This window comes from Sinocyclocheilus grahami, unplaced genomic scaffold, assembly GCF_001515645.1.
Source record: "Sinocyclocheilus grahami isolate Dianchi unplaced genomic scaffold, SAMN03320097.WGS_v1.1 scaffold230.1, whole genome shotgun sequence".
In the NCBI taxonomy this organism is placed as follows: Eukaryota; Metazoa; Chordata; class Actinopteri; order Cypriniformes; family Cyprinidae; genus Sinocyclocheilus; species Sinocyclocheilus grahami.
The window spans coordinates 2,888,454-2,914,403 of record NW_015505409.1 but is presented as its reverse complement, the minus strand read 5'-3'; the positions used below and the strand labels follow the sequence as shown (position 1 = coordinate 2,914,403).

Sequence of the window (25,950 nt, the reverse complement as noted above, 5' to 3'; positions counted from 1 at the left end):
TTCTGAACAGTAATAGCCACAAATATTTAAATTCAGATCAATCTACCTATATTTTCATTCTGTAACTAACATATTTTATGCTTTATGAATGCCAGTTCATGTCGCTTTAAAGATGAAGCTCTTTGTGCATTTGAGGTCTTGGGGGGGTTAGGGGATTTATTTGTTTTGCTTTTTTTTTTTTTGCAATAACCATAGCATGTATTTAATAAAACACTTTTATTCAAATCAAAATGTAAAATGTCAAGTGCCCCAAATTCTACATTATATTATAAACAGTCCTGAAGTATAAAGCTCAGCTCGCTGTCAACTATTCAGAATGTCTGTGGTCTGGAGGCAGATGGGTATGGCTCACAGTGATCAGAATTATGAACCATGTTAAGCTGTGCTGAAATGTATGCAGGCGACATGCCAGGCCACCCGTCTGGGGTCCCGTGTAGAGAGGGTCTCTCGCCCCGGTTATCAGAGTCAGTGCCACACCCCACAGGCTAACAGGTGTCGCTCTGAAATGTCAAGCAGCCAAAGGGAGCAGCAGAGGGCCAGGAAGCACGTCTCTGACCCCCAACACATGATCCACTGAACCACACACACATGCAAAACAAATAAATCCCCTAACTCCTCCAATACCTCAAGCACAGCAAGAGCTTCTTCTTTAAAGACCACATGAATTGGCATTCACAAAGCACTGAATATGAATTTCATTCTTCTGTAGAACACAAAAGAATATATTTTGAAGAATTTGGGGAACCTAATCAGTTGTTGGTAGCCACTGATTTCCACACAGCATGGGAAAAAAAAAATACTATGGAAGTCAATGGCTACCAGCAACGGTTTGTTTAGCCGCATTCTTCAAAATGTCTTTTGTGTTCAGCAAACACATACAGGTTTGGAACAAATTGAAGATGGAATTTTTATTTTTGGGCGAACTATCACTTTCATTCAGTATGACTCCACATTAATTCAATTTAATTTATACAGCATCAGTTACATCCAAGGTGTCAGGGTTTGGCTGGTTAGCATTAGTACAACAATATTTTTTTCCATTGATGGACATTCTTATATAGCTGCATATCTTGACCAAACAGGTTTGATTTTCATTTCAAGTTGTTTTTTAATCCCTGCATGGGAAACCACAGGTGCTCATAAAAGTGTCTCCTCATCAGAGGAGTTTGTGCAGTACCTCCTTTTTTTTTTTTTTAAATAAAGAAAGACTAATTTGATCGCTCTCACGGTAGTCGTTACGCATAAACTCCATCTTCCACTGTAAATTGCATTTTAATTCACTTTTAGTTTGTCTCATTGTTGAATATTTACAAGCACGCACACACAGTTTAGTGAATCAATCAGTGGCATCTAGAGACTGCTGGGAAAGTGGGCAAATTAATGTGTCCTAGGGATGTCAAAAGACAGCACTTTGGAAGCAAATTGAAGCTAACAAAAACCATACACATACATTTATTAGTCTTTAGAGCATATCGGAAGTACCAAGTACAGACCCAATTTGGTGCACATGCCTCACAGATGCACATGAATAGTCAAACAAGTGCAACAAAGTGCTTTCTGACAAGGTAAACAGTAGATTTGTAAACAAGCAAGAAAAAAATTATTTGCCAAAAAATCAGAGCATTAGGCTTCGCAGTGTAAATGTATAATAAACTAGTAGCCACTGTCCTATATGTCATTAAAATGAATCAAAGAACATTAACGATTGTGGAAAATTCATTGAAAATTTTGAAGCAATGTTTACCCCACTAAAATACTTGGTTACATGCCACTTTTTAATTTTGATAATATTAATATTAGATTCTTTAAAGAAAGGAATGATCAACAACATTGATCTTAACTTGATATTAAGAAATATGAAACATCACTGGTATCGGTACTGAAATATTGTATAGTGACAATTCTATGACAGAAAAAGTGAAGAAACGAAAGAGGGGTTGTAATTCATTGCAGCTCACCAGGTTTCAGATTTCTCTCCTCCAGCACAGCCAGCCATTTCGCTCCAGTCCCAAAAATCGTGATTCTGTCAACAAATGATAAAACAAATGGATGTTAACAATTATTTGTATATTATAAATGTATAAAAGCAAAATGGCTTTCTTAGAGCTAGTCAAACCAAACTGAAATTTAGGAGGTGCAATAAAGGGCAGGCTGGCAGCATCCTTAAGGAACCTGAGGTACGCATACCCCTGGTTAGGAAATCACTGCACTTATAGGCCACGTCTCTGAGAAATATGAGAACCTAATTTCCACAGCACTTTAGATTTCCACGCTTTCACTATAGAACAAAAAGTGGAACACTTTCAGTGTCAATAAGGTGGAATTGATCTAAATGGCCTGTTGACCTGCAGAGGCCTTGGTCAGCCATCTCTTGATGGAATCACTCGGGGTCAGAAATCAGGGGCCGGGGGTCAAGCCAATGCAATATCACAGACAAGCTTAAATGCTGTCAACATGGTTGTGTTAGTGTAATCTCCATTTGACTAGCACAGTGTTGTACTGTGTTTACAGTACAGCAGACTTTCTACTACACAGGTTGTATAATAAATGAAACTGCCCATTCCTAAATGCAATTGGAACAGAACTGTAACTGCAAGAATTAAGTCTAACCAATGGTTTACAATTAAACAGTGAAAAAAGGATTTCTATGTACTTCAATGTTCACAATGCACAACTCGAAGACCAGCAAAAAAATAAAGAAAAACATCATTCAAAACTTGTCAGCATATTGCAGCAATTGTCAGCAACTACTCATTTTACATTCAAAGAGGTTAACCAATCACAGGAAACTTGCATAAAGTGTAAAATGTATAGCATTATAAACATTTAATCTGTAAGCAAAAAAAAAAAAAAAAAAAACTCAGGTAAACCTAATCTAGATTTGTCTTGGACAATTAAAGGGTTAGTTCACCCAAAAATGAAAATTAGGCTGTGTTTTACTCACCCTCGATGCATCCTAGGTGTATATGACTTTCTTCTTTCAGACGAATCCAGTCGGCGTTATATAAAAAATTGTCCTGGCTATTCCAAGCTCTATCATTGCAGTCAGTGGGTCATGCAGTTGAACAGTCCACAAGTCGTCAAATAAAGCGTGTTTTTGAATATACAATTTTGAATATAACTCCGACTGGATTCGTCTGAAAGAAGAAAGTCATATACACCTAGGATGCATCGAGGGTGAGTAAAACACAAGCTAATTTTCATTTTTGGGTGAACTAATCCTTTAATGTGCAAAATATCAAACGCTGCATATAAATGTAATTAAGTATCCATCTAAACTTATATGTCATTCTCTGTTTTTTTTTCCCCCTCTCTCTATAGTGTCCAAAAAGAGACGTCCACTATGTGGATAGGTGCCATGACAACGTCCTGCTTGCGTGTGATTGGTGGCAGCTGGCAAGGCTTGGTTAGTAATGCGTCGTTTAGGATGTAGGAAGAGAATTGTATATTAAATGAAATGGAACGTGATTTCACAAGCATGATATCAGTCAGGGGAAAAAAGAAAAAAAAAATAAAAATAAATGGGAAAACTTGCCAGTACCAATCCAATGATATGACCAACCACTGATCTTCCTTCCGTTTATAGCATCATGGATCTCTGATTTACTGCATAGTCTATCCATAGAATTCATCCTGGGGTTGTTCATTTGTCTAATATTAAAGAAGTGAAGCTAGTCTAAATATTCAGACAGCTCATTTCGTATAAGCCACATAATTTTGGCCCCATCTGTGCATGGAAAATTACAACTTGCAAATGAGACAATTAAGCAAGTTTGGAATATAGAAGTAAAATCTTAAGCAAATGCAATTCAGTTAGACTTCCGTTACAATATATAGGTATATACCAGATCTTAACCTGATATTGACTAGATACTTTGCGTATTGGTGAAAGATCTAGGTTTATAACTAACAGGATGGAGGTTCAAAGGGGAGATCCATCAGCACTGAGAAACAGCACTCAGAACCAGGTTTCTCCAAGGCTATCCATTTAACTCACCATGGTAAAGTCATGGAAAGTTTCACTGGCCCCAAATGTGCAGTGATGCATAAATATCGTAACTGGATTGTAATATGCTCATTCTTGACTTTAAAACCCAGCTCATTTCAGATCCCGGACGAGCCCCCAGTTATAAATCCCAGCTCAATGTGTATTTCAGTGGTGTCTAATCCTGCACCTTTCATCAGAATTTAGCTTAAGCCTTAACCAATTAAACAAGCTCTACCAAACAGGTGTGCTGGAGTTAAACTTGACAGGAAGTCAGAGTCGATGGCCTCATGGGCAGCGCGCCAACATGTAGCGCTGTTGCTCTTCGGGCGTCCCGAATTCGAGTCCCGGCTCGTGGTCTTTTCCTGATCCCACCCCCCTCTCTCTCACCCACTTCGCTTGCTGTCGAGTCAACCTACTGTCCTATCTAAATAAAAGGCATAAAACACCAAAAATAATTATTTAAAAAAAGAAAAAAACTTGACAGGAAGGTGGCCCTGCAGAAGCAGGATTGGACACCCCTGGTGTATATCTTGACCAACTCAGTTAAGGAAACAAACAAAGTAATTACAATAATTCAGAGGATGAAATATCTACATTATTTAACTTGTGCTAGAAAAGCTAGGTAGCTCCAGCAACCTAAGATAAGATTCAATGAACGTAACACTCTGGACTGAATTTGAAACAGTTAGAATTGATTGTGGGTTCCTCTCAAATTATGGGGAAAGTATTGTGTCTATTGTCTTACATCAACACAATCCATTCTTTGTCTCTTCTGTCATATAAAAGACCAAAAACAGGAGCTATTTTCCCCCAACTACGACAATATGGGACAAAGAAAGAGTTGTCTAGCATGACCAAGTTTCACAATGGTCCTTTGTCCAGAATTGGTTTCCCTTACGCATTTTCCTTCATCTACACGGGCATCCCGTTTGCCTTCTGATTGAATATTGATCATTTGTAAACATTAAACGCAATTAACCTGAAAGGCGAGCGGTACAAGATAAAAGCTAATCCAGGATCAGTATATTCGACTAAGCATGGAGGTACAAAAAAAGAGCGAAAGAGAGGACAAGTTTTATTCATCATGTAGTGGACATCGGTGAGAGTTCTACCTTTTCTGCAGAACGGAGGTGGACAGGTTGATTCAGTCTGAAGTTTGTGTCACAATGGCAAATGTCTACAAATTTGGACAGCATGATCAAACACAGCCAAGTACAAAGGAATGTTTCCCTGCTAACACAACTGATCGCAGACCTTAACTGAAGCGAAGATCCCAGAATATATTCCCTCACAAACTTACTTACAAAGAAACGGGAGAAGTGTTTCTTGACAACGTAAACAGACAGCAGGAAGGATAAGCTTGTGATTGTTTTATACAGAATTGCTCAGAACAGGAAAACTAAGATACAGAGCTGAAAAACACAGAAAAGCATCAAACTGCTCCAAAAATCTCACCCAGCTCGGTTTCATCTATTTATTTTTGCTCCAGTTTCCTAATGCCTTTCTCACTCGTCGCTTCATTGGCTGTTGCTTATTGCTGCCCTCTCGCTTGTCAGGATAGTGAACACAACTGAAGACTAAATGGAACATATTTCAAAGCCTGAAGCAAGCTTGAAATCTGTCGTAGCCTCGACAACCATAGTGTCTCTCTGAAGTGTGCTTAAATCCTGTAGTGTGCACTCAGTTAAGAGGCCCAATTTGATGTTTAAAAGAATGGAAAATAAGATCTTCCTTGCTCTTTTGAAATAAAACAAGTTGCCATGTAAACATCCTCCTAGTCTAATAATAAAAATGTTCAGAACCAGTTGAGGTTGACTGCTTGGAAGTTCTTAAAGTCGTGATGAAATGGAAGCAGCAAAAGATCTTCTGCATTGTGACAAACATTTCAATGTAACAGATTATCATAAAATGTAGGGGGCACTTGGTTCTATCCATCGGTTGTTGATTGGAATTAAAAGGTAAAAGGTTTGGGTTTGATTTACAGTGAATGATGGCGCATCCACTAAATTTAAAAAAGAACCATCTTTCTCTCTTCTTTTCATTATCACAATAAACTCTAAATAAACCCTAAACTGCCCAGGGAAATAACTTAATTGGTGTCACAGACAGGGCTCTAACTTGAAGCTAATCTCACAAAGACTCTCAGATACAAACCAGAGCTGCCTTTCAAAATTAGGACTGTTAAATTGAACATTATCCACTTAATACAATTAATAACTATATAAAATAATGTGACTAAACACATAACACAGTTTAAGGATGCCCTCTGACCCATATGTAAATTCCACATTAGGAATATTCCTACCATTGGAGCAATTCGTGCTTGAAATTCAGCTGCTACTAAAGGCAACGCCTCGCCAAATCACATTTACAGAGAGCAGACCGCTCAAAAACAGTTCACACTGGATGCATTCTTGCGTTTTAAAATAGCAAGATAGAGTGTAACTGCATGGAACTGAACGCAGGGGTTTTGAGACATGCAAAAGACGCTGCTATAAATGCTAGAATGCGTCATGTGTGAACTTTACTTCAGACCGAATGAAAAATTTAGTTTTTAGTTAGCAAAATGAATTATTGTGAACTGTAGAACCGCGCTAGCCTTATATTCAATTATTTGAAAATCAAACCAATTGAAGTAATTTTTTGTCAAATCTCTTGCTTTACTCGGTTGCCACAATGTTATATCTTGAAATTTAAGCTTCATGTGGGGGCTTTTTGCAATGAATATAATTAAATTTCACATATACTACCATTCAAAAGTCTCAGGTTGGTAAGATTATTTTGTTGTTGTTGTTTTAAAGAAGTCTCTTATACTCATAAGGTTGCATTTATTTGATCAAAGATTAAATAAACAGCAATATAGTGAAATAATTTTACAATTTAAAAACCATTTTTTATTTGTTTGTTGCTGCCGTGTGTTTTGAGTTTGAGCTCCGTCAAGTTAATTCTTTATCGTCTACTTTTTATCTTAAAATCAATTTTATACACCATTTTCGTGTGAATATACTGTATCCCCTATCGTATTCTACAACAAAAACAATCAGAGTGCCTTATCACTAGTTTTATTTGATTTCCCGAGTCCGCTATTAGCATATAGCCCGTTAGCATCGCCAACCTGGTTGCCGCTAATCTCGCTTACATTGCTAATTCTCTATTCACACACATTATCATTGTTTTACTCACTGTTACTTGCTTTAATGGCGGATGTGTGTCTACCTTTGAGTGCAGGTGAGGACACTTTCCCGAATGCAGCTCGAGCTGGAGGCCGTGGAGAGGCAGGCCCAGCTGAGAGAGCGGAGAGCCGAGCTGGAAACATCCCGGGCTGACGCTCACAAGTCCGGGGTAAGTATACAGCGCGCTGCTAACTCTCCCTCCACCTCTGCTCCGTGTGTTTCTCTGCACAGGCCCGGTGCACCCAGGACGCAATCTTCCCAGATGTCCTTAACTCCGGCGCCGGGACACCACGGACCCTGGTTGCACCCGCAGCGGAAGATGCGAGCCAGGCCCCTGTTTTCCTGTGCTCGCGTTCTAGATGTTTCTGCACAGATATCTGTGATCCTGAAGGGCGACGAGAGCCCCGGAGCGGTCGTGCTTCACGCAGGGATTAACGACACCAAGCTGCGGCAGACGCAGACACTGAAGAGGGACTTCAGGAGCCTGATCTAGACGGTGCGCAGCACATCGCCCACGACGACGATTATCGTGTCAGGACCGCTTCCCACGTATCGACGAGGACACGAAAGGTTCAGTAGACTTTTTGCTTTAAATGAATGGTTATTGTCATGGTGTAAAGAACAGAAACTGCTCTTTGTTAATAATTGGAATCTTTTCTGGGAGCATCCTAGGCTTTTTCACGCTGATGGCCTGCACCCCAGCAGAGTCGGAGCGGAACTCCAGTCGGACAACATCTCCAGGATGCTACGCTCCATGTGACTAGTAAGTCAAATTTCAAATAACTGCCATGATGACTTTTGTTCTACCTGCTTAAATGATAGAAGAACTTGCGCTGTCCAATCTATAAAGACTGTGTCTGTTCCCCCGAATAGTGAGGTCAAAATATTAATTTAATGCAGGATCTAGAAAAATCTGATCGTGATTAAACCAGAAAAATTTTATTAAGCCTCTTATTAAGAAACCACAACAAGATCCTAGTGAACTGTCAAATTACAAACCCATTTCAAATCTTCTGTTTGTGTCTAAAATTTTAGAAAAACTTGTGTCTGCGCAACTTTGCTCCTTCCTGCAAAAAAATGATCTCTATGAAGAATTTCAGTCAGGTTTCAGGCCCCACCATAGCACAGAAACTCCACTTGTTAAAATTACAAATGACTTGCTTCTTGCGTCAGACCAAGGCTGTGTCTCATTGCTAGTTTGCTACAAGTTTGATTGCATCATATAATAATTGCTGTTAATAGTGTTTATCGTCTGTTTGATTACGTCTTTAATTGATTTTTCCGTACATTTCTGCCATATCTACATTAACTGACAGTCACCACTGATAAACTACCACTAAATATTGTAGAAACTTAATTTGCTGTGAAGTTGCTTTGCAACGATTTGTATGGTGAAAAGCGCTGTACAAATAAACTTGAATTGAATTTTAATACATTTAAAATGTAAACTATTCCTGTAACGCTAAAGCTGAATTTTCTGCGTCTTCAGTGTCACATGATCCTTCAGAAATCATTCCAATATGCTGATTTTCTGCTCAAAAAACATTTCTGATGATTAAAAAGTTGAAAATAGTTCTGCTGCTTAATATTTTTGTGAAAACAGCATCAAAATAGAATGTCTTTATTGCCACTAATGCATCCTTGTGGATTAAAAGTATTAATTTCTTAAAATAATCTTACTGACCCCAAACTGGAATGGTAGTGTAATTAATTATATTAATTTGCAAGTAATTCATTATATATTATTTTGAATTGACAGTGAACCCTAAATAAACATTAAAAAATGAAAATGTCTCTGAAGTGATTCAAGCACAAATGGGTCTGGTGAGTAATACAAATGTGTGTGTTTTGGCTTTCCCAAAAGCTGCTGCAAAAATGTCTCTATTCTCTTTCTCTTGGGAAGAGGAGAGACAATGAGAGTTAAGAATAGAGGCTTTCACCAGTAGCCAAGGGAGCTGAAAATGAGCACACACACACACACACCAAGTGTGACCCAAAGGAACTCCAGTGTCTGCTGCACTTCAATCATTTCTGATCAATAACAGGTAAACTCTGAAAGGAACTCGATGCCACATGAGGTGGCCAATTAGACCCATCTCTTTAAATCAGGTTGCCGTGGTGATGTGGTGTCATTTACACAAAGGGCACAGCAGATGCTGGTGATAAGCACTGCCACACCTCAGCCAATTACAGCACGGGCATGAGGAGAAAAAAAAAGAGAGCGACTGAAGCTCCTGACTGTGACACCTTCATTATAGAATGTCTTTCTCACACACATAGACTTACTTACCCCAGACGGTCTACAAGGTCCCAGAGCACATTAGCACTGGGAACAAGAGGGGAGCCATCATACAGGACCACAGAAGCCCCAACGGCTAGAGAGGACACCAGCCAGTTCCACATCATCCAGCCCGTCTGCACATAAAGAGATATCTACTTTTAGATCGGGTCAGAGACTACACTTTTGTCCCAAGTTTGACCAGATTCGGCAAACCCACCAACTACTCAGCAATGTTTAACAAACAGTGCTCAAAATGGACCATTTCAACCCAAATATAATTTTGAATATCACACAGGACTAACCAGATATTGCAAATTATGTGTACCTTAATTTTGCTAACATTACTAATAGACATAGAGGAAAGAAAATACATTGTCCTAACAAAGACATAATGGAAAATGATGTTAACCCGATTTATTAATAAATGTGTTACTGTAAACGATTCATCAGTGTACGTCATCCTAAAGAAGAGAGCTTGTTCATAACCTTTCATCAAAATGTAATAATGTTATCTGCCTCTGAAATTATTTTGTTTTTACTATTTAATATCAAAGACTATGGGGGTGGTGCAAAATAATATTAATCAATCATATCATAAACTAACATAAGGAGTTCTATAACACCTGTAGAAGTGTGCAATCTACATGCACTAATGTTCAAATGTTTGGAAGAAACTAATACTTTTAATCAGCAAGGATACATTTAATTGATCGAAAGTGACCGTAAAGACTTCAAAAAAAAAATTTCAGCAAAATTCAAGGAATCCTGAAAAAGTCTATAACCATTTCCACAAAAATATTAAGCAGCACAACAGTTATAAACATTGGCAATAATAAGAAATGTTTCTAGAGCAGCTAATCAGCATATTAAAATGATTCCGAAGGATCATGTGACACTGCAGACTGGAGTAATGGCTGATAAAAACTCAGTCTTGCCATCACATAGCTTATTTAAAATTAATTTTACAATCTATCAAATAGAAAATGTTATTTTAAAACGTATACATTTTTCACAATATTACTGTTTACTGTATTTTTAATCAAATAAATGCAGCCTTTGCGAGCACAAGAGACTTCGAAAAGCATACTTTTGAACGGCATTGCATACTCTATGCTGCTTACAGAGATTCAGTCACTTTTGAATGCATGTGATTGGAGAAAGAGGCTTTTTTCCACCATCTAAGATGCCAGATACATACCGTAGTGTAATATATGATGATATCATTGTAGGTCATGTTGCCATGGAGAATGTGTTCTTTAAGATGCTGGATGAGAGTGCCCTGGGGAACAGAGAACAAAAGGGTCAGACTGTTGTTAATGTGATGAACCACACCAGAGGTTACTTTGCTAGGACATCTGTGTGAACTTCAGGACAAATACAGAGTTCTGGCATGAAACTCTAGATGGCGCAGTCCGATAGGTCTAACTCAATCTGACCTAATGACATCATTATCACATGGCACAGCTGATTGGTTCTCTCCTGTATCGGTAGCCAATGAGCTCACTGCTCAACATTCAAATGTATGACTAGTGCTTGCCGTAGCAGTTGCAGCTTGCTTCAGAAATCCTCCACCTTCCCCAGCTCCACCTGTATAGATCTGCTACGAGGTGATTCATGTATGCTATATGGGGGTTATTTCATGCATGTAATATTTGCAGCAGCAATATTTCTTACATGCTCACAGCAGCATGTTGTGGATGTATTGGCAGTACCATGTCTCGGTACTTGCTCTGCCGCAGCAGCAGCGTAGCAGATCTATTCCACTAAGAACAAATACATTAACATTGTCATGTACATTACCATGCCAATCCCTCCAAGAGTTGACATGACATAACTGACTTCATACATCCATTACAAATCACCTTGAGTGGAAAAATGGCTAAGAAAAGTAAAACAGAAGTCTGTAATATCAGAGGCGACATAGCACAAAGCATTAGTCGAGGATGATTGTGTTTATTTTTCTGGATCTCACGTTCTTCTCAAGTTCTTTCTCCTGTGCTGGTGTTGTACGTTCAGAAGTATTCTGGCAGGCAGGGAACGACCTAATTAGCGAGCTAAAGGATCAGCGACACGGCATGGATTAAAAAACCCTCGCATTCCTTTTCTTCTAACACCATGCCCTGCAACAAGTGTCTAACACGTCTGCGAAAGCATTAATTGCAAGCGGCGTTCACTCATTCGCTAACTGCCATAACCCGACGCGAGTACTGATTTCATAAGAGCACACTGAACATTGATCATCCATAGAGCGAGAAGAGAGAAATGCATCTGCATGTGTACATGTGCGATTGTGTGTTTTCATACACACAGCGCTCTAATTATCCAGCACACAAGAGAGGCGTCAGACACAAATGCCGCAAAGGCTGAAGGGAAAAGCTGTGAAAAATGAAAACACCGTGTTATACACAAAAAGTGTGATTGTAAAGCACACAAAAATAAAAAATAAAAAAAATAAATCAACCAGTGTTTTTGCCTTCCCTGATTTTTTCGATGAATTTTCTATGCAGTGCTGATTTTTGAATTGAAATTGTGGGTATGTGGAGAAAGAAAGGCTGATTTAGACCCATGTGAGCTGCTGTGTCCCTAATGTTGCGATTATACAGGAAATGCATTCAGAAGGGATTAGAATGGTGCACATAATTGCTCATCCCAATTGCATCCAGCTTATAGTGCCTAACAGGTTTTAAAACTGCCGCTTACTGCCATCTAGTGGTCAATGTTGGTTATTCAAGAGATGTTGTGTATGATGATCAACAGGAAAGAGGTGCTTTTACACACTTTTGGCATACAAACATCACACAGCAGTTCAAGACACAGACCAAGTGGAAGGGTAAACTTAGTAGACTGAAATATTAGTTCAGCTGTAACTACAACATTCTAGCCACAACGATATCAAAAATTAATCTAAAATTTGGTGCCACCCCCAAATCAGTGCTATTTTAATATTATTTACCAGTTCTATCAAACCTTTACAATGAATCCAGAAACACATCTCTTCCATCTTTATTTGACCCTCTAACTCTAGCACGCTCTATTCTAATTCTATTCTTTAAAAACTTGTCCCTTTTAGACTTGCACTCTATTCATTTATTGCTTGTTTAAAAAAAATCGAATCTTTTTGTATTCTATTTATTTGTTTTCTTTTTATTTATTATACAATTATCAAAAGCAAAAAAGGCCTCTAACACTAGCTTGCTCTATTCTTTTTCTATTCTATCGGTTTTCTTTTTATTTATTATATAATTTTTAAAAAACCTTGCTAGCACTTGCATATCATTGCTTTTTTTATTATTTTGATTGTTCCATTGTCCTCATTTGTAAGTCGCTTTGGATAAAAGCGTCTGCTAAATGACTAAATGTAAATTTATATTTACAAAATATTAATATTTTGAATTACATTTTATTTTTATATTTTCAGGTTTCATCTTACTTTTAGTTAATTCGTGTAATTCTGTGATATGCTGTTGTCATTTTTATATTTAGTTTTCGTTTTAGCAAATTTTAGTACTTTAACTCAAATGAAATGCACTGCACCCATCTATTTATTCTTATTCATTATATTTTAACATTTTTTATTGTTAATTTTATTTCTTAATCATCTGTTTTGATCCTTTTTAATGTCTGTCATTTCTGCCATGATTATTTTTAAAAACCTTTTTATGTATAGCACTTTGAATCACCATTGTGTATGAAATATGCTATATAAATAAACTTGCCTTAAAATAAGTTGAAGTTGATTTCCAAAGAAACATTTATCATTTTAATTTTTCAAGTTTGTTCATCTAATATTTACATTTTGTTTTATTTCAGCTTTATTTCAATTCACAAAAACAATATTTTATAGTTTTAGTAAACAATAAAAACACTGCCGCAAACTCGGTCTATGGGTACATAGACAATTTTAAGCAAATAAAATGCATCAATATGTTCCTACATTATAAACTGATCATTTAGCTGTTGATATTTGTAGTACGCCTGCAAAACAAATGCTTGCATCTGTATTTTCTTTCTTTATACATCATGTTTGAAACAAGGTGCTCCAAAATGCATATATCAAGTAATTGCACAGAGTACAATATTTTAAATTAGACTCTGTACAATGTCTTCAGTGTGTGCACACGCACACACACACTCACCCCAGCAGAATGCACCATGCACTTGGGAGCTCCTGTGGTGCCAGAAGAGTACATGATGAAGAGAGGATGAGAGAAGGGCAGCTGCTCAAACTCCAGCTGAGGGTCCTGATCCCCTTCTTTACCCGTGGCCAAGAAGTCATCCAGGAACACACTGACAGAACAAGTGCAGGAGACAGAGAGTCAGGACTGACTGCATCCTAACCAGACAACACTTCAGATCTCATTTGAACATACAGCAGCAGCTGTCACTGAGAGAGGGGAAAAACACCCAACAATAACTTCATAGACAAGCTTGGAACTGATCTATTCTGTCTGTTTAACAAGGATAACAAACATTTATTCATATGAGGTACGTTCCAATCAACAAATAGTGCCCTATTCAGCCATCTTAAAGGGACAGTTCACCCAAAAAGAAGATATTTTGAAGAATGTTGGTAACCAAACAGTTACTGATAGCAACTGACTTGAAAAATCTATGGAAGTACCAAATTCTTTCAAAATACCTTCTATTGTGTTCAACAAGGGAAAGAAATTCGAATGATGACAATTTTTTAATTTTTGTATGAACTATCTTTTTAAAGAAGATTACAAATCAATGTGTGTTCTAAGTAGTAGTTTACAGCTGTAACGCAATTATCACGATCACGGGTTGCATAACAGTAAAGAAATGTCATAAAATATGATCAAATCACACTTTTTTATAAATCTCTTATGTTCACCAAGGCTGTATTTATTTGATCAAATAATAATACAAAACAGTAAAAGTGAAAAAGTGAAATATTATCACTATTTAAAATAACGGTTTACTATTTAATATATTTAAAAATGTTTTCCTGTGAAGGCAAAGTGAACTTATAGAAGCCATCACTCCAGTCTCCAGTCACAAATCATTCTAATATGCTGATTTGCTGATTAAGTAGCAGTTCTTGTTACACTAATGAGTTTTCTAATGAGTACAAAGTTCAAAAGAACAATTTGTTTAAATTAGAAACTTATTGTAACATTATAAAAATGTCCTTACGGTCACTTTTGAGCAATTTAAGGCATCCATGTTAAATAAAAGTATTAATTTCTTTTAAAACATAAATTAAAAATTGTACTGACCCCAAACCTTTGAATGATAGTGTATGTATGTATATAGGAAAGGTTGGTCATTTATTCTTCATATATATGTATTAAGACAAGTACACTACACACAAAACTCCTAATTATTGCATGACCCAAGTTGGAGTGTTACAAATGAATATAGCTACTTTGTCAAGTAAATTGAACATCTACATACAAATGGAAGAACCAGTGCAATATATGATAAATGTGATATATTGAAATATGATTGTAAACACACATCATGCACAGACCTGTTGGGAATCTTGGAGAGGTCAGTGTCTTGTCGAGAGCGAACGTATGGAATGACCACAACCTTCTTCAGGTCAGGGAGACCTGAGAGATGATGGGGGGGAAATATATATTAGGATCCATGAAATGTATGCATATCAACAAGACAAAATGATGGGGAAATTGTGGGCTGAAATGTGTGCTTTAAACCTTTAACAACGTTTTGGAGTTTCTCCATATGGTCGTGCTGCTTGCCGTTATACACAACAGCTGCTACTGAGAATATCAACTTGGGCTGGATCTGAGAAAATCGGTCTAGAACTCCCTTAAGATGAAAAGAGACAAATTAAAGACAGAAAAAAAACCCTGAGTAATGCTACACACACACAATTGGCTATATTATATTTAATATATATATATATATATATAGTCACTACAGTTCAAAATGTGGGGGTCAGAAATAATTTTTTCAAGATTTTGTAAAGAAATGAATATGTTTTTTCAGCAACAATGCATTAAATAGATCAAAAGTTAAGACTTTTTTTAAGACAAAAAAATTTATATTCCTAATAAATGCTGTTCTTTTACACCTTCTTATTCATAAAATAATCCTGAAAAAAATGTATAACATTAATACAATAAGAAATGCGTCTTGAGCACCAAATCAACCTATTAAAATTATTTCTGAAGGATCATGTAACACTGAAGACTGCCATTTCTGCTCAAAATTCAGCTTTGCATCACAGAAATAAATTACATTTTAACATTAAAATGGATAGTTATTTTCAATTGTAATAAAATTTTACAATATTACTGTTTTTGCAGTATTTTTGATCAAATAACGCGGCCTTAGTGACTTTTTTTCAAAAGAATATAAAAAGAATGAAAATAAATCTTATACTGAGTTTGGACCAAACGTTTGAACAAAAGCATATACACAATTGCCACATTGAATCCACTTAAAGGGATAGTTCACCCAAAAATGAAAATTTGATGTTTATCTGCTTACCCCCAGGGCATCCAAGATGTAGGTGACTTTGTTTCTTCAGTAGAACACAAATGAAGATTTTTAACACAAACCGTTGCAGTCTGTCAGTCATATAATGGAAGTGAATAGGAATCACGGCTTTGAGAGTCAAAAAAACATACACAAACAAAACCAAATTAAACCCTGCAGCTCGTGACGATACATTGATGTGTAAAGACACGAAACGATCGGTCTGTGCAAGAAACTGAACAGTATTTATAGTTTTTTTTACCTATGATTCATGCAATGTCCAAACTGTCCTGAGCGGCGACGCGTCCTCCTGAGCGTGTTCTCAACAGCCAGTGCGTGATGCGTCTTCTTCTTCTTCTTGCTTTACGGTGGATCGCAGACTTATAAGTGCATTACCGCCACCACGCCGGCTGAAGACGACGATGCAAACGCACGCAGGACAGTTTGGACATTGCAGTGCATCAGAGGTAAAAAAACGATATAAATACTGTTCAGTTTCTTGCACAAACCGATCTTTTCGTGTCTTTACACATCAATGTATCGTCACGAGCCGCAGGGTTTAATTTGGTTTTGTTTGTGTATGTTTTTTTGACTCTCAAAGCCGTGATTCCTATTCACTTCCATTATATGACTGACTGACTGCAACGGTTTGTGTTAAAAATCTTCGTTTGTGTTCTACTGAAGAAACAAAGTCACCTACATCTTGGATGCCTTGGGAGTAAGCAGATAAACATCAAATTTTCATTTTTGGGTGAACTGTCCCTTTAACTGCAGTAATATGCTGTAGTACCCTGACTTAACCACAGATGGCAGCAATGTATACACTGAGTTAGTTTGCTTTAGTCAATAAGCCACGGTGAATCTATGTTGCTTTATCTGCTAGAGCCTGTCCTATTTATGGAATAACCTCGGCCCTGAGGGGGCTGTAGACTTACTTTAATCTCCTCATAGGAGAGTGTATGTGAGAGAGAGAGGCAGGAGTGAGAAGTAATGTGTGTGTGTGTGTGTGTGTGTGTGTGAGACAGAATGTCTGACATAGCTAACAGGTCACACACACATTTGAATACAGACAGAATTGACGGTTAGATGACCTATTTTTTTTGTACATGGGGACAGACAGGTTGCGATAATATGACCAGTGGATTCTTACTCATTTTTGCTAGTGGGATATATAGATTGCATTTAAAATACAAGATGAGAACAAAGTAGAAGCTCATGACAACAAACTGCCCCAGTGTCAGTATGAAGGCATGTGGGCACATGAATGCTGGGTCTGCGTAGTACAGCAATGCCTGGCAGCTGAGGGCATTCAGATTCATTCTTTATGCCAGACGTCCAAATCTGATATTCATACATCAGGAAAGGATTTCTCCACACCACTCACTGCATCCATCAGTGTCAGGTTTTTCATCTATTATGTATTCAAATTAATAATCTGGCACTTTAAAAATTTCAGTGACTGGAAGAAGTCAGCCAAACAATTTGCTACATGAGATACTTTTCTGTGTAACATGCACTACTAGGGCTGCACGATTAATCGAATGCGATTGTCATGCGCATTTTGATAGTAATGTCGGTTCTGTAATCAGCAGTAAATCATCATCACGTGCTTTCAGATGGAGCAGCCTTTACTACACATAGCCGTAGTTCACTGACAAGTTACGCAGACGATTTTATTGCGCGATTATGAAATCGAAGAAATCGTTCGCGATAATGACAGCTGTTTGCGCAGCCTCTCAGTGAACTACGGCTCTGTGAAGTAAATGCTGCTCCATCTGAAAGCATGTGAAAATACCACATTTAATAACATATTTTTACTCCAGACTCACTTCATAACGTCAGTCGAGTGTTTGAAATAAATCCTTCTGTGAGATGATGTGGCTTCTCACACAGAATAAGGCACGCAACATATTTCATAGTATTTAAGCAGTGATAAAGGCATTGCATTATAAATATGCTTTATTTTAATGAAAATTATAATAATAAGAACTCCGATAAACCGTATATTGTCGTAGTCGTGTGTTTATTAGTCATGTTGAATCAATGAAAGCAGTTGAATCTTCTGTTTATTCAGCTGCAGCGATAGGCATTTTCTGGGTTTCTTCTGCGAGGCGTATTTGGAGTTTCTCTGGCCTTCGGATGGAGATTTACTGCTGATCACAGAACTGTGCTTCACTGAAAGATACGCATGACAACCGCAGCTTCTGTCGAATTGCGATCTCGATTCCATTTCGATTTATCGTGCAGCCCTATGCAGTACCATTACAAAGTTTAGAGTCAGCCAGAATTAAAAAAATATATTTTTTAATACTTTTTTCAGCATAGATACATTGAATTGATCTGAAGTGAGTAAAGACATTTATAATGCTAATAAATGCCGTTCTTTTGAACTTTCTATTGAAAGAATCTTAAATGTATCGCAGTTTTCACTAAAGTACTAAGCAGCACAACTGGTTTAAACATTGATAATAATAAGATATTTTTGCACAAAATCAGCATATTACAATGATTTCTAAAGGATCATGTGACACCGAAGACTGGAGCAATGATTTACTCTAAAATTCAGCTTTGCCATCACAGAAATAAATAACATTTTATAGATATAGTCAAATAGAAAACAGTTATTTTAAATTGTAATAATATTTCACAATATTACTGTTTTTACTGTATTAAATGCAGCCTTGGATCAACCCTACCAAGAGGCTACTTTTTTTAAACCAAATTTAAAACAATTTTACTGACCCCAAACTTTAAAATGGTATGAAGTCTTATTATGATCATCATTAAAATTTTTGAACTTTGACAAATTTTTCAGGTTTCCCTGGATCAAAATGAAAGGTGAAATACCTTTCCAACCTGATCTAGCCTGTATATTTGACATGTTCTGATGATCCACATCTCACAGAAAAATGGAAGTGGTTGCTAAACACTTAATGTACAGTGGGTATGGAAAGTATTCAGAACCCCTTAAATTTTTCACTCTGTTATATTGCAGCCATTTGCTCAAATCCGTACCCACTGTATATTTTATATGATTAAAAACATATATTTAATATAGCGGTCATATGGTAAAATAGCAACCATTATGCATGTAAAGCTCTTACATTGACACCGAAATCTGGAGAGGTTGAACTCCAGATGGCACCTATACTGGCAGCAGCGAGCATAGCCTCAACAGCATGAATCCCATTGGGTAGATATCCTGAGGTAAAGAGAGAGAATATATCACACAACATCACATTACAGACAGCAATGGATCACCTAAATTGTGCAAGAATGACTCTTAGGAGATGCAAGTTATTTTAGTGAGCACTCCGCAGGCACAATATATTAAATTATTATACTGTATAATCAAAAAATATTACACAAAGGTGGGAAATTATAAATACAGGTTCTATTATGCAACTACTATATAAAATACAATTGCAATTTTTACTAAAAAAGAAAGTATATTTCTCAGAGAGAATGCCAATGCACCAACAAGGCATTTGACTTCACTAATATACAAGTCTTACATATCATATATCAAATTTAATTAGTTAAATTAATCATTCAGGCTATTTTACTGTCTTTTCTAGTGAACCCTAATTGCAGCCTAGCCGATCAACCCTAACTCTTGCGATTACTCTTGACTTCTCTTCGAGTTTGTGGCTATATTTGAGGCTCAACTTAAATATTATTGCCTCGACAAATCACTTTGGTAAGAAAGTACCTGCTCAAAATACTTAGTTTAAATGTAAATAAAATGTAAGTGTTTTGAACGAAATAGAGAAAGGAAAGACGGAAAGCAGCACAGAATAGAGATGATGTCCATTAGCTAGATGATACTGCGGCAATAAACCTTGGCCTCATCTGCAAAGTGGCCATATATTCTCTCCTACTCATGCACACGCTGTAAATCAAGGGGACAGACAAGGACACTCTAGAGAGAAACACACTTTATACATGAACACACACACACAGAACTGCACACCCTAACAGGATCAATACATGTAAACTTCTGCACTTTTACGTCACATAACACACACTCCTAAAAACAGACACACCTCTGTGAACACAGTCATGTTTGCATCCACGTAGATATATTTATAAAAAGGGCACAGTAGTCCAGGAATTTCACAGCAGAATTAACATGCATATTTTCATTGCAATTTAAATGTTCTTATGTAGCTAATAATTATTACAGATAACTTTAAACTTTATTGTCCCACTATGGGAAATTTGCTTTGGACTACATTAACAGCAGCCACTCATAACACACAAACACACACAAGGGGACCTACACATACTCGGAAAATGGTTCTTGCATTTATTTTATTTTTTAAATATTAAAAATATTTGTAAAAATAATTTGGATTTTCATACATTCATACATACATACCATACATATATATATATATGCACTGCTTAGACTAATTACCCTCGCCACGGTATAACTGGGCCCCCCTTATTATCCTTCCACAGCCATGAATGGCTCTGGCTGAACCCCAGAACTGAGACAGAATAAGGGAGTTTGTGATTTCAGGAGCGACTGCCTGGCTAAGAGTTGGGACACTCATGAAGACAAACAAGGACAGAATAAAAAAAGCAAAGTAAGAGGGCAGGAAAAACAGGTTAGAGTGCCTAGGCCCGATGCAATATAAAACAGTGTTAGATTTTCTTGTATTTGGTTCAGTATTGACTTGTATTTCCTCATTCCACTGCTGTCATGTGGGTGTCAAATGGATGACTGAGAAAGGACAACACAAAATAATAAGAGACAGACGAAGTGAAAGAGAAAGGGAAGTGATGCTCACCTACGACCCTGTCTCCAGTTTTGATGCCCATCTTCCTCATGGCAGCAGCGAAGAGAGCGACATCACGTCTCAGCTCTCCGAAAGTCACTTTGACGATCTCCTCTTTTGCCTCGGCTTTAAAAAAAAAAAAGATTATTTTTTTAATTGTAACTTTTATCAATCTTAAACATGCTATAATAAATAAAAAAAATGAAGACGACAATACTTTTTAAAATAAAATAATAATTATTTTATTATTACTTAAAGGTAGGCCTATTTTAGTTACATTTTCTTAATAATAACCATCATAATAAACACTAGCATTCAAAATTTGGGATGTTTAAATAGGCCTATGCTTGCAAGAAATCCCTTTTTCTCACAAAGGCTGCGTTTATTTAAAAATATATATATATTGCAAAATATTAACATTTTAAAATAACCAATTTCTCTTTGAATATATTTCAAAATGAAATTTACTTCTGTGATGGAAAAGATTCGTTTTAAACAGCAGTGTCAGAAATCATTCTAATATGCTGATTAGGTGCTCAAGCAACATTTCTTCAGTACCGTTGATTAAACAGTTGTGCTGCTTAATGTGTTTGTGAAAATCATGATATATTATCTTTTCATATTCGTTGGTAACACTTCAGTACAGGGGCCAATTCTCACTATTAACTAGTTGCTTATTTGCACGCCTATTATTAACATATTGGCTGTTTATTAGTACTTGTAAAGCACATATTCTGCATGACCATATTCTACATCCCAAATCACTACTAACTATTAATAAGCAGCAAATTAGGAGTTTATGGAGGCAAAATTTGTAGTTAATGGTGAGAATCGGGCCTTAAAATAAAGTGTGACCTATTTTTTTTAACGAATCGAAATGTCAAAAGAACAGTGTTTATTCAAAATATAAATCTTTTGCAAGATGATAAATGTGACTGACACTTTTGATCAATTTAATGCATAATAAAAAATATATATATTTATTTTTTTTTAAATTAAATACATAAAAATCTGACTGACCCCAAACTTTCAAACAGTCGTGTATTGACTGTTGTAATAGTCTCCATTATAATTAAATCTACCTTAGGCTTACATTATCAGTGCATACCGTATCAACAAGAGAATTCTTTGCCATTTGTGACTGTGGTGCATCAGAGATGTCGCAGGCAGCTCGGGTAATGTTTTTCATTACTGTACGTAATCAGCAAACGAAGTGTTAAATTTAATTTGCGCTTCAGAGTCCTATGTAATCTACTTTTTCAGGTAAATGAGCCTCCTTATTTCACGAAGACACAAGCCAATGACACAGGTACATTTCTGATAGATGCCACTTTGGTAATTACACCCGCTTTTTCCTGGACCGCATCAGGACATCCATCACAATATAAAAGCACAACTACGTGCATCCCGCCCCTACACAGACGCGAAACCCACAAATCAAATTACAGACAGCATAATTCAGTTAGTGTTACATTAGCCAGAGGACTGCAATGACAGATTCTATCTATACAGATAAAACACATATGCACACAGCGCTGTTGCTATTTTAAAGTAGCCATTTGTGTATAAGGTCAGACTGACAAAGGCTCAAGGAGATCAGCAGACATACAGAATCTTGTTTTGAATTGGGAGACGTTTGGTCTTGGAGATATACTGGTAATAAAATGTGTAATGAAATGTTTAACAGAAGAAAAAGAAAAGATGCAATGGCAACCAGGGTTTGAATGCAGTTGATGCCGTTCTTAGAAAAATAAGAGAGTTAAAAAAAAGATTAGTATTGCTTGTGCTTGAGAGTGCAATTTGGGAGTGTATCACCATTATCTGATTTTATATGACCTGGATGACTGCCACTGAATTCAGTTCTGCCGATTATGATTATGATTATGTCATGACTTCTGCAAAAACTTGTTGCAAATTCTCTTGAAATAACAGACAAAATACTCCATTACGCCATAAGACACTCGGCATAATGAAGCATCAAACATCAGATTTTTCTCATTGTATTCACTATGGACAATATACAGTCAGACAGTTTATTATCAAAAAAAATAAACCCAGGCAGAAGCATCAGGATCAACCAGAAAGGGTGCATTTTGCAATAGTGTCCAATTTAACCTGCTTATTAGAGGTCTACACGGAGGACCCAAAACCCGAGGACCCGGGACCCGTATGGGTTCGAGGCTATATTTTAAACGGTCAGCCAGGTCCGGGTCGGGTCCCAATCTATTACTTCGGGTCCCGGGTCTGTTTAACATTGTGTGTAATACCAGAGTCGATCGGACTCGGAGAACACCTGGTCGTTATCAGACTCAGTCAGCGCTGTGCGTGTGTTGTTTTGTAACTTTCAACTTGTAAAATTAGGATGAGGAAAGTGTGAGTCGGTAATTTGAAATAAGGTGAAAAAAACACAAGCAGGGTGGGCGGAGTTAATGCACACGCACGGTGATAATGGATACCTTCATGAGTGATGTGAGTTATTACTGATTTTTTTTTTTTTTTAATTTATGAATGAACCGTCTTGTTGTTATATCTAAAATGTTTGCTCAGACTCGGCTCAGAGAGCACAGAGATGATAGCAAATAAGTAAAGCTAACGTGGCACTGGACGAGCAATCCTTATTATAATCCAAATGGGCAAACAGTCTAAATTATTATGCAAGTGGACTCGAGATACAAAAAATGCAAAACTGCAAAGTCGCATTTGTCATCCGTCACCGTGACAGCAAGTGGACTTTTGAAACTGGAGTAATGAGTGGATTACGCATTTCAATTTCAATTCAACACGGAGGGAACTTTCTTGGAAAAGGAGGATTGTGTGCATCACAGTCAGGTACACAGGAGAAGGTTTCTTACACTAGGTAAGACAAAAAGTTTAATTTTCGCAACTTGTTTATCGACTTGTTAATAGCAATTTGCTGTGGAATGTGTGCCGATCGGGTCCAGTCGGGTCTGTGTCTTCCCGGCCGGGTTCGGGTCCATCTTTCAAATAATTGACGTTCCGCGTCGGTTCCGGGTAGTACATTTTTGACATTTCTCGGTTCTGCACGGGCCCAGGTCCAACTTTCAAAATAATAGACGGGTCCGGGTCGGTTCAGTGTAGCACATTTATGGGTCGAATTTTTGGACCCGTGTAGACCTCTACTGCTTATTATCCGGCTACTTACCAAGCAAGTAAATAAATAAATAGATATGAAATATTGATTTGAGATTACATCATTTCATTCAGAGTGAAACTAGCACAGTCTAGGCAATTATGCTGACCAGGGGCATGCTCAGTAATAGTTTATACAAAACTTGTTTTGACCACAGAACGCTGAACGAGAGCCGAGTAATAAACTTGGGTAGTTCAGAGATTGGCTGTGACTTACTTGCAGCATAGAGAGCCACTTTGTCTTGGTCTTTGTGTTTGAGCAGGTTCTCTGCATAATTCAGTCTGCTGCCTTTAAACCACTCGGGGACATCAGATATCCTTTTAGACACATCAACCACCTGAAACGGAGAGCGAGCGAGGTCACACATCAGCCTGTTTGATGAAGCACCTTTTAAAATCATCTCTCTTTGTGCAAACATCTGTACATCCGTTTGAGACAGGGCTATTTTAGTCATGTTTATGTACTTTATGGTATTTATTGGTGTTTAGAATTAGCCTTTATTCTTATATTTTCATTTTGTTATTTTTTGAAGATGCAGGACAACCACCTAGCAGTGCATTACTTAATTATTTTTTTAATTTCTGTTTAGCTTCCATGTATTTTTATTTCAGTTTTAGTCATTTTAGTACTAAACTTAAATGTTTTATTTAAGCTGGTTTGAAAGAAGGCATTCTAGCCACCACCCTTCTTTGATATGAACAAACATATGTTGTTTTATTATGTTTTACCATTTGACCCTCCTTAAGTAAAACTACAGCTGTCTTAGCCCCAACACACCCTCTTAGCCAGAAGTATGATATGAGCTTTAAATATTCCCAGCAGTAGTTCAGACAGTAGTTCTAAATGGTAATAAATTCATAAATGTTTACTAGGATAAAGTTACATGATTCATGTGTGACTAATGATGAGTTTGTCATCTATTGCACGTATACCTCCACAGAAGTAAGACTGAAAACCAATCACAACGTGACAACTACTACATTATCAGATTTCTTAGTTGAAGTCCACACTATTAATTATTCATTATCATGGTGACATCAATTTGTGGCAATGTGAACCTGGGTGCCACTCATTACACAACAGGAAATGACAAGCAAAAACCCTCTAAATGGCAACAGATTTAAATGTGAAAAAAGGTGATTAATATATAAAGGACAAAAACATGAGGGGAAAATAAAACTTACCTCCTCATACATCTTTGAACAAGTGATGCCACAGAATCTCCAAACCTGTGCCCAGAACTCTGGATAACTGTCCACAGACCACTGATACAGCTCATTATAATTAGCTTCAAAATAAAAGAAGAATTATTAAAAGTACCATTAGACAAAAATGATGGGTTATTTAACTTGGTTTGGCAATGATGCGATATTACAAAATCAGTACTGTAAACACAACCGACTTATAACATTTGATCGGACTCCTTATTTTTGTTATTTGCAACAATTCAAATATTTACTGCATGCATCAATTCTGTTTTTCTAGAATTAATTGAATAGTTACACATACCTAATAAAAAGGGGACAATGTAATAACTTAACTATTGAAAATAATCTGACTAATGTATAGACATGTCCCCTTTTAAATCATTATAGGCAATATTCAGATAAGCGGTCAACCATTATCAGTTTTTAAATAGTTAAATCGTGGACATTATATTTGAGTGCATTTCTCTGAGACCTCACATGTCACAGTTGTAAGTCTGGATGTCCTGTACGGAGCACATTCAGGGCTTTCCAGAGATACCAAATGATTGGAAGTTTCACCGTGACCACTCCCTCTCCTTGGTTTTTAAAATGGCTGATATTAATGTAGTGATAAAATTGTACATCCTTATGGAAATATGATAATATTTTGTAATTATAATTTAAATCCGATTAATTTTCAAATTGTTTGTCATAAATCAACATCTCAGGAAAATGTTATGGGGTTTCAAATCAAAACCTTCTGTTATGAAACAGGACATAATTTCATACATGTCCACTGTAGAGGACACCAGGACTAAAAGCATGTTTATTACACATTTTGGGAGACAAAAGAATTGAATAGGAAAACAAATTACATATCAATATTCTTATGAAATATTAGATATTATTATGAAAATC

General features: G+C 36.9%; 1 protein-coding gene across 1 annotated transcript in view; it reads right to left on the bottom strand.

Annotated features, from left to right (window-relative positions):
• The window catches only part of aacs (acetoacetyl-CoA synthetase), a 35,162-nt gene that overhangs the window by 8,139 nt on the left and 1,073 nt on the right, over window positions 1-25,950 (bottom strand). Inside the window, exons 2-11 of the mRNA XM_016288320.1 lie at window positions 25,030-25,133; window positions 24,062-24,182; window positions 20,707-20,820; window positions 19,015-19,112; window positions 15,124-15,238; window positions 14,937-15,018; window positions 13,579-13,729; window positions 10,641-10,721; window positions 9,452-9,576; window positions 1,959-2,023 (exon numbers count right to left, since the gene is read on the bottom strand). Of these exons, the coding sequence (XP_016143806.1) occupies window positions 1,959-2,023; window positions 9,452-9,576; window positions 10,641-10,721; window positions 13,579-13,729; window positions 14,937-15,018; window positions 15,124-15,238; window positions 19,015-19,112; window positions 20,707-20,820; window positions 24,062-24,182; window positions 25,030-25,133 (1,056 nt within the window). The remainder of the gene's footprint in view (window positions 1-1,958; window positions 2,024-9,451; window positions 9,577-10,640; window positions 10,722-13,578; window positions 13,730-14,936; window positions 15,019-15,123; window positions 15,239-19,014; window positions 19,113-20,706; window positions 20,821-24,061; window positions 24,183-25,029; window positions 25,134-25,950) is intronic.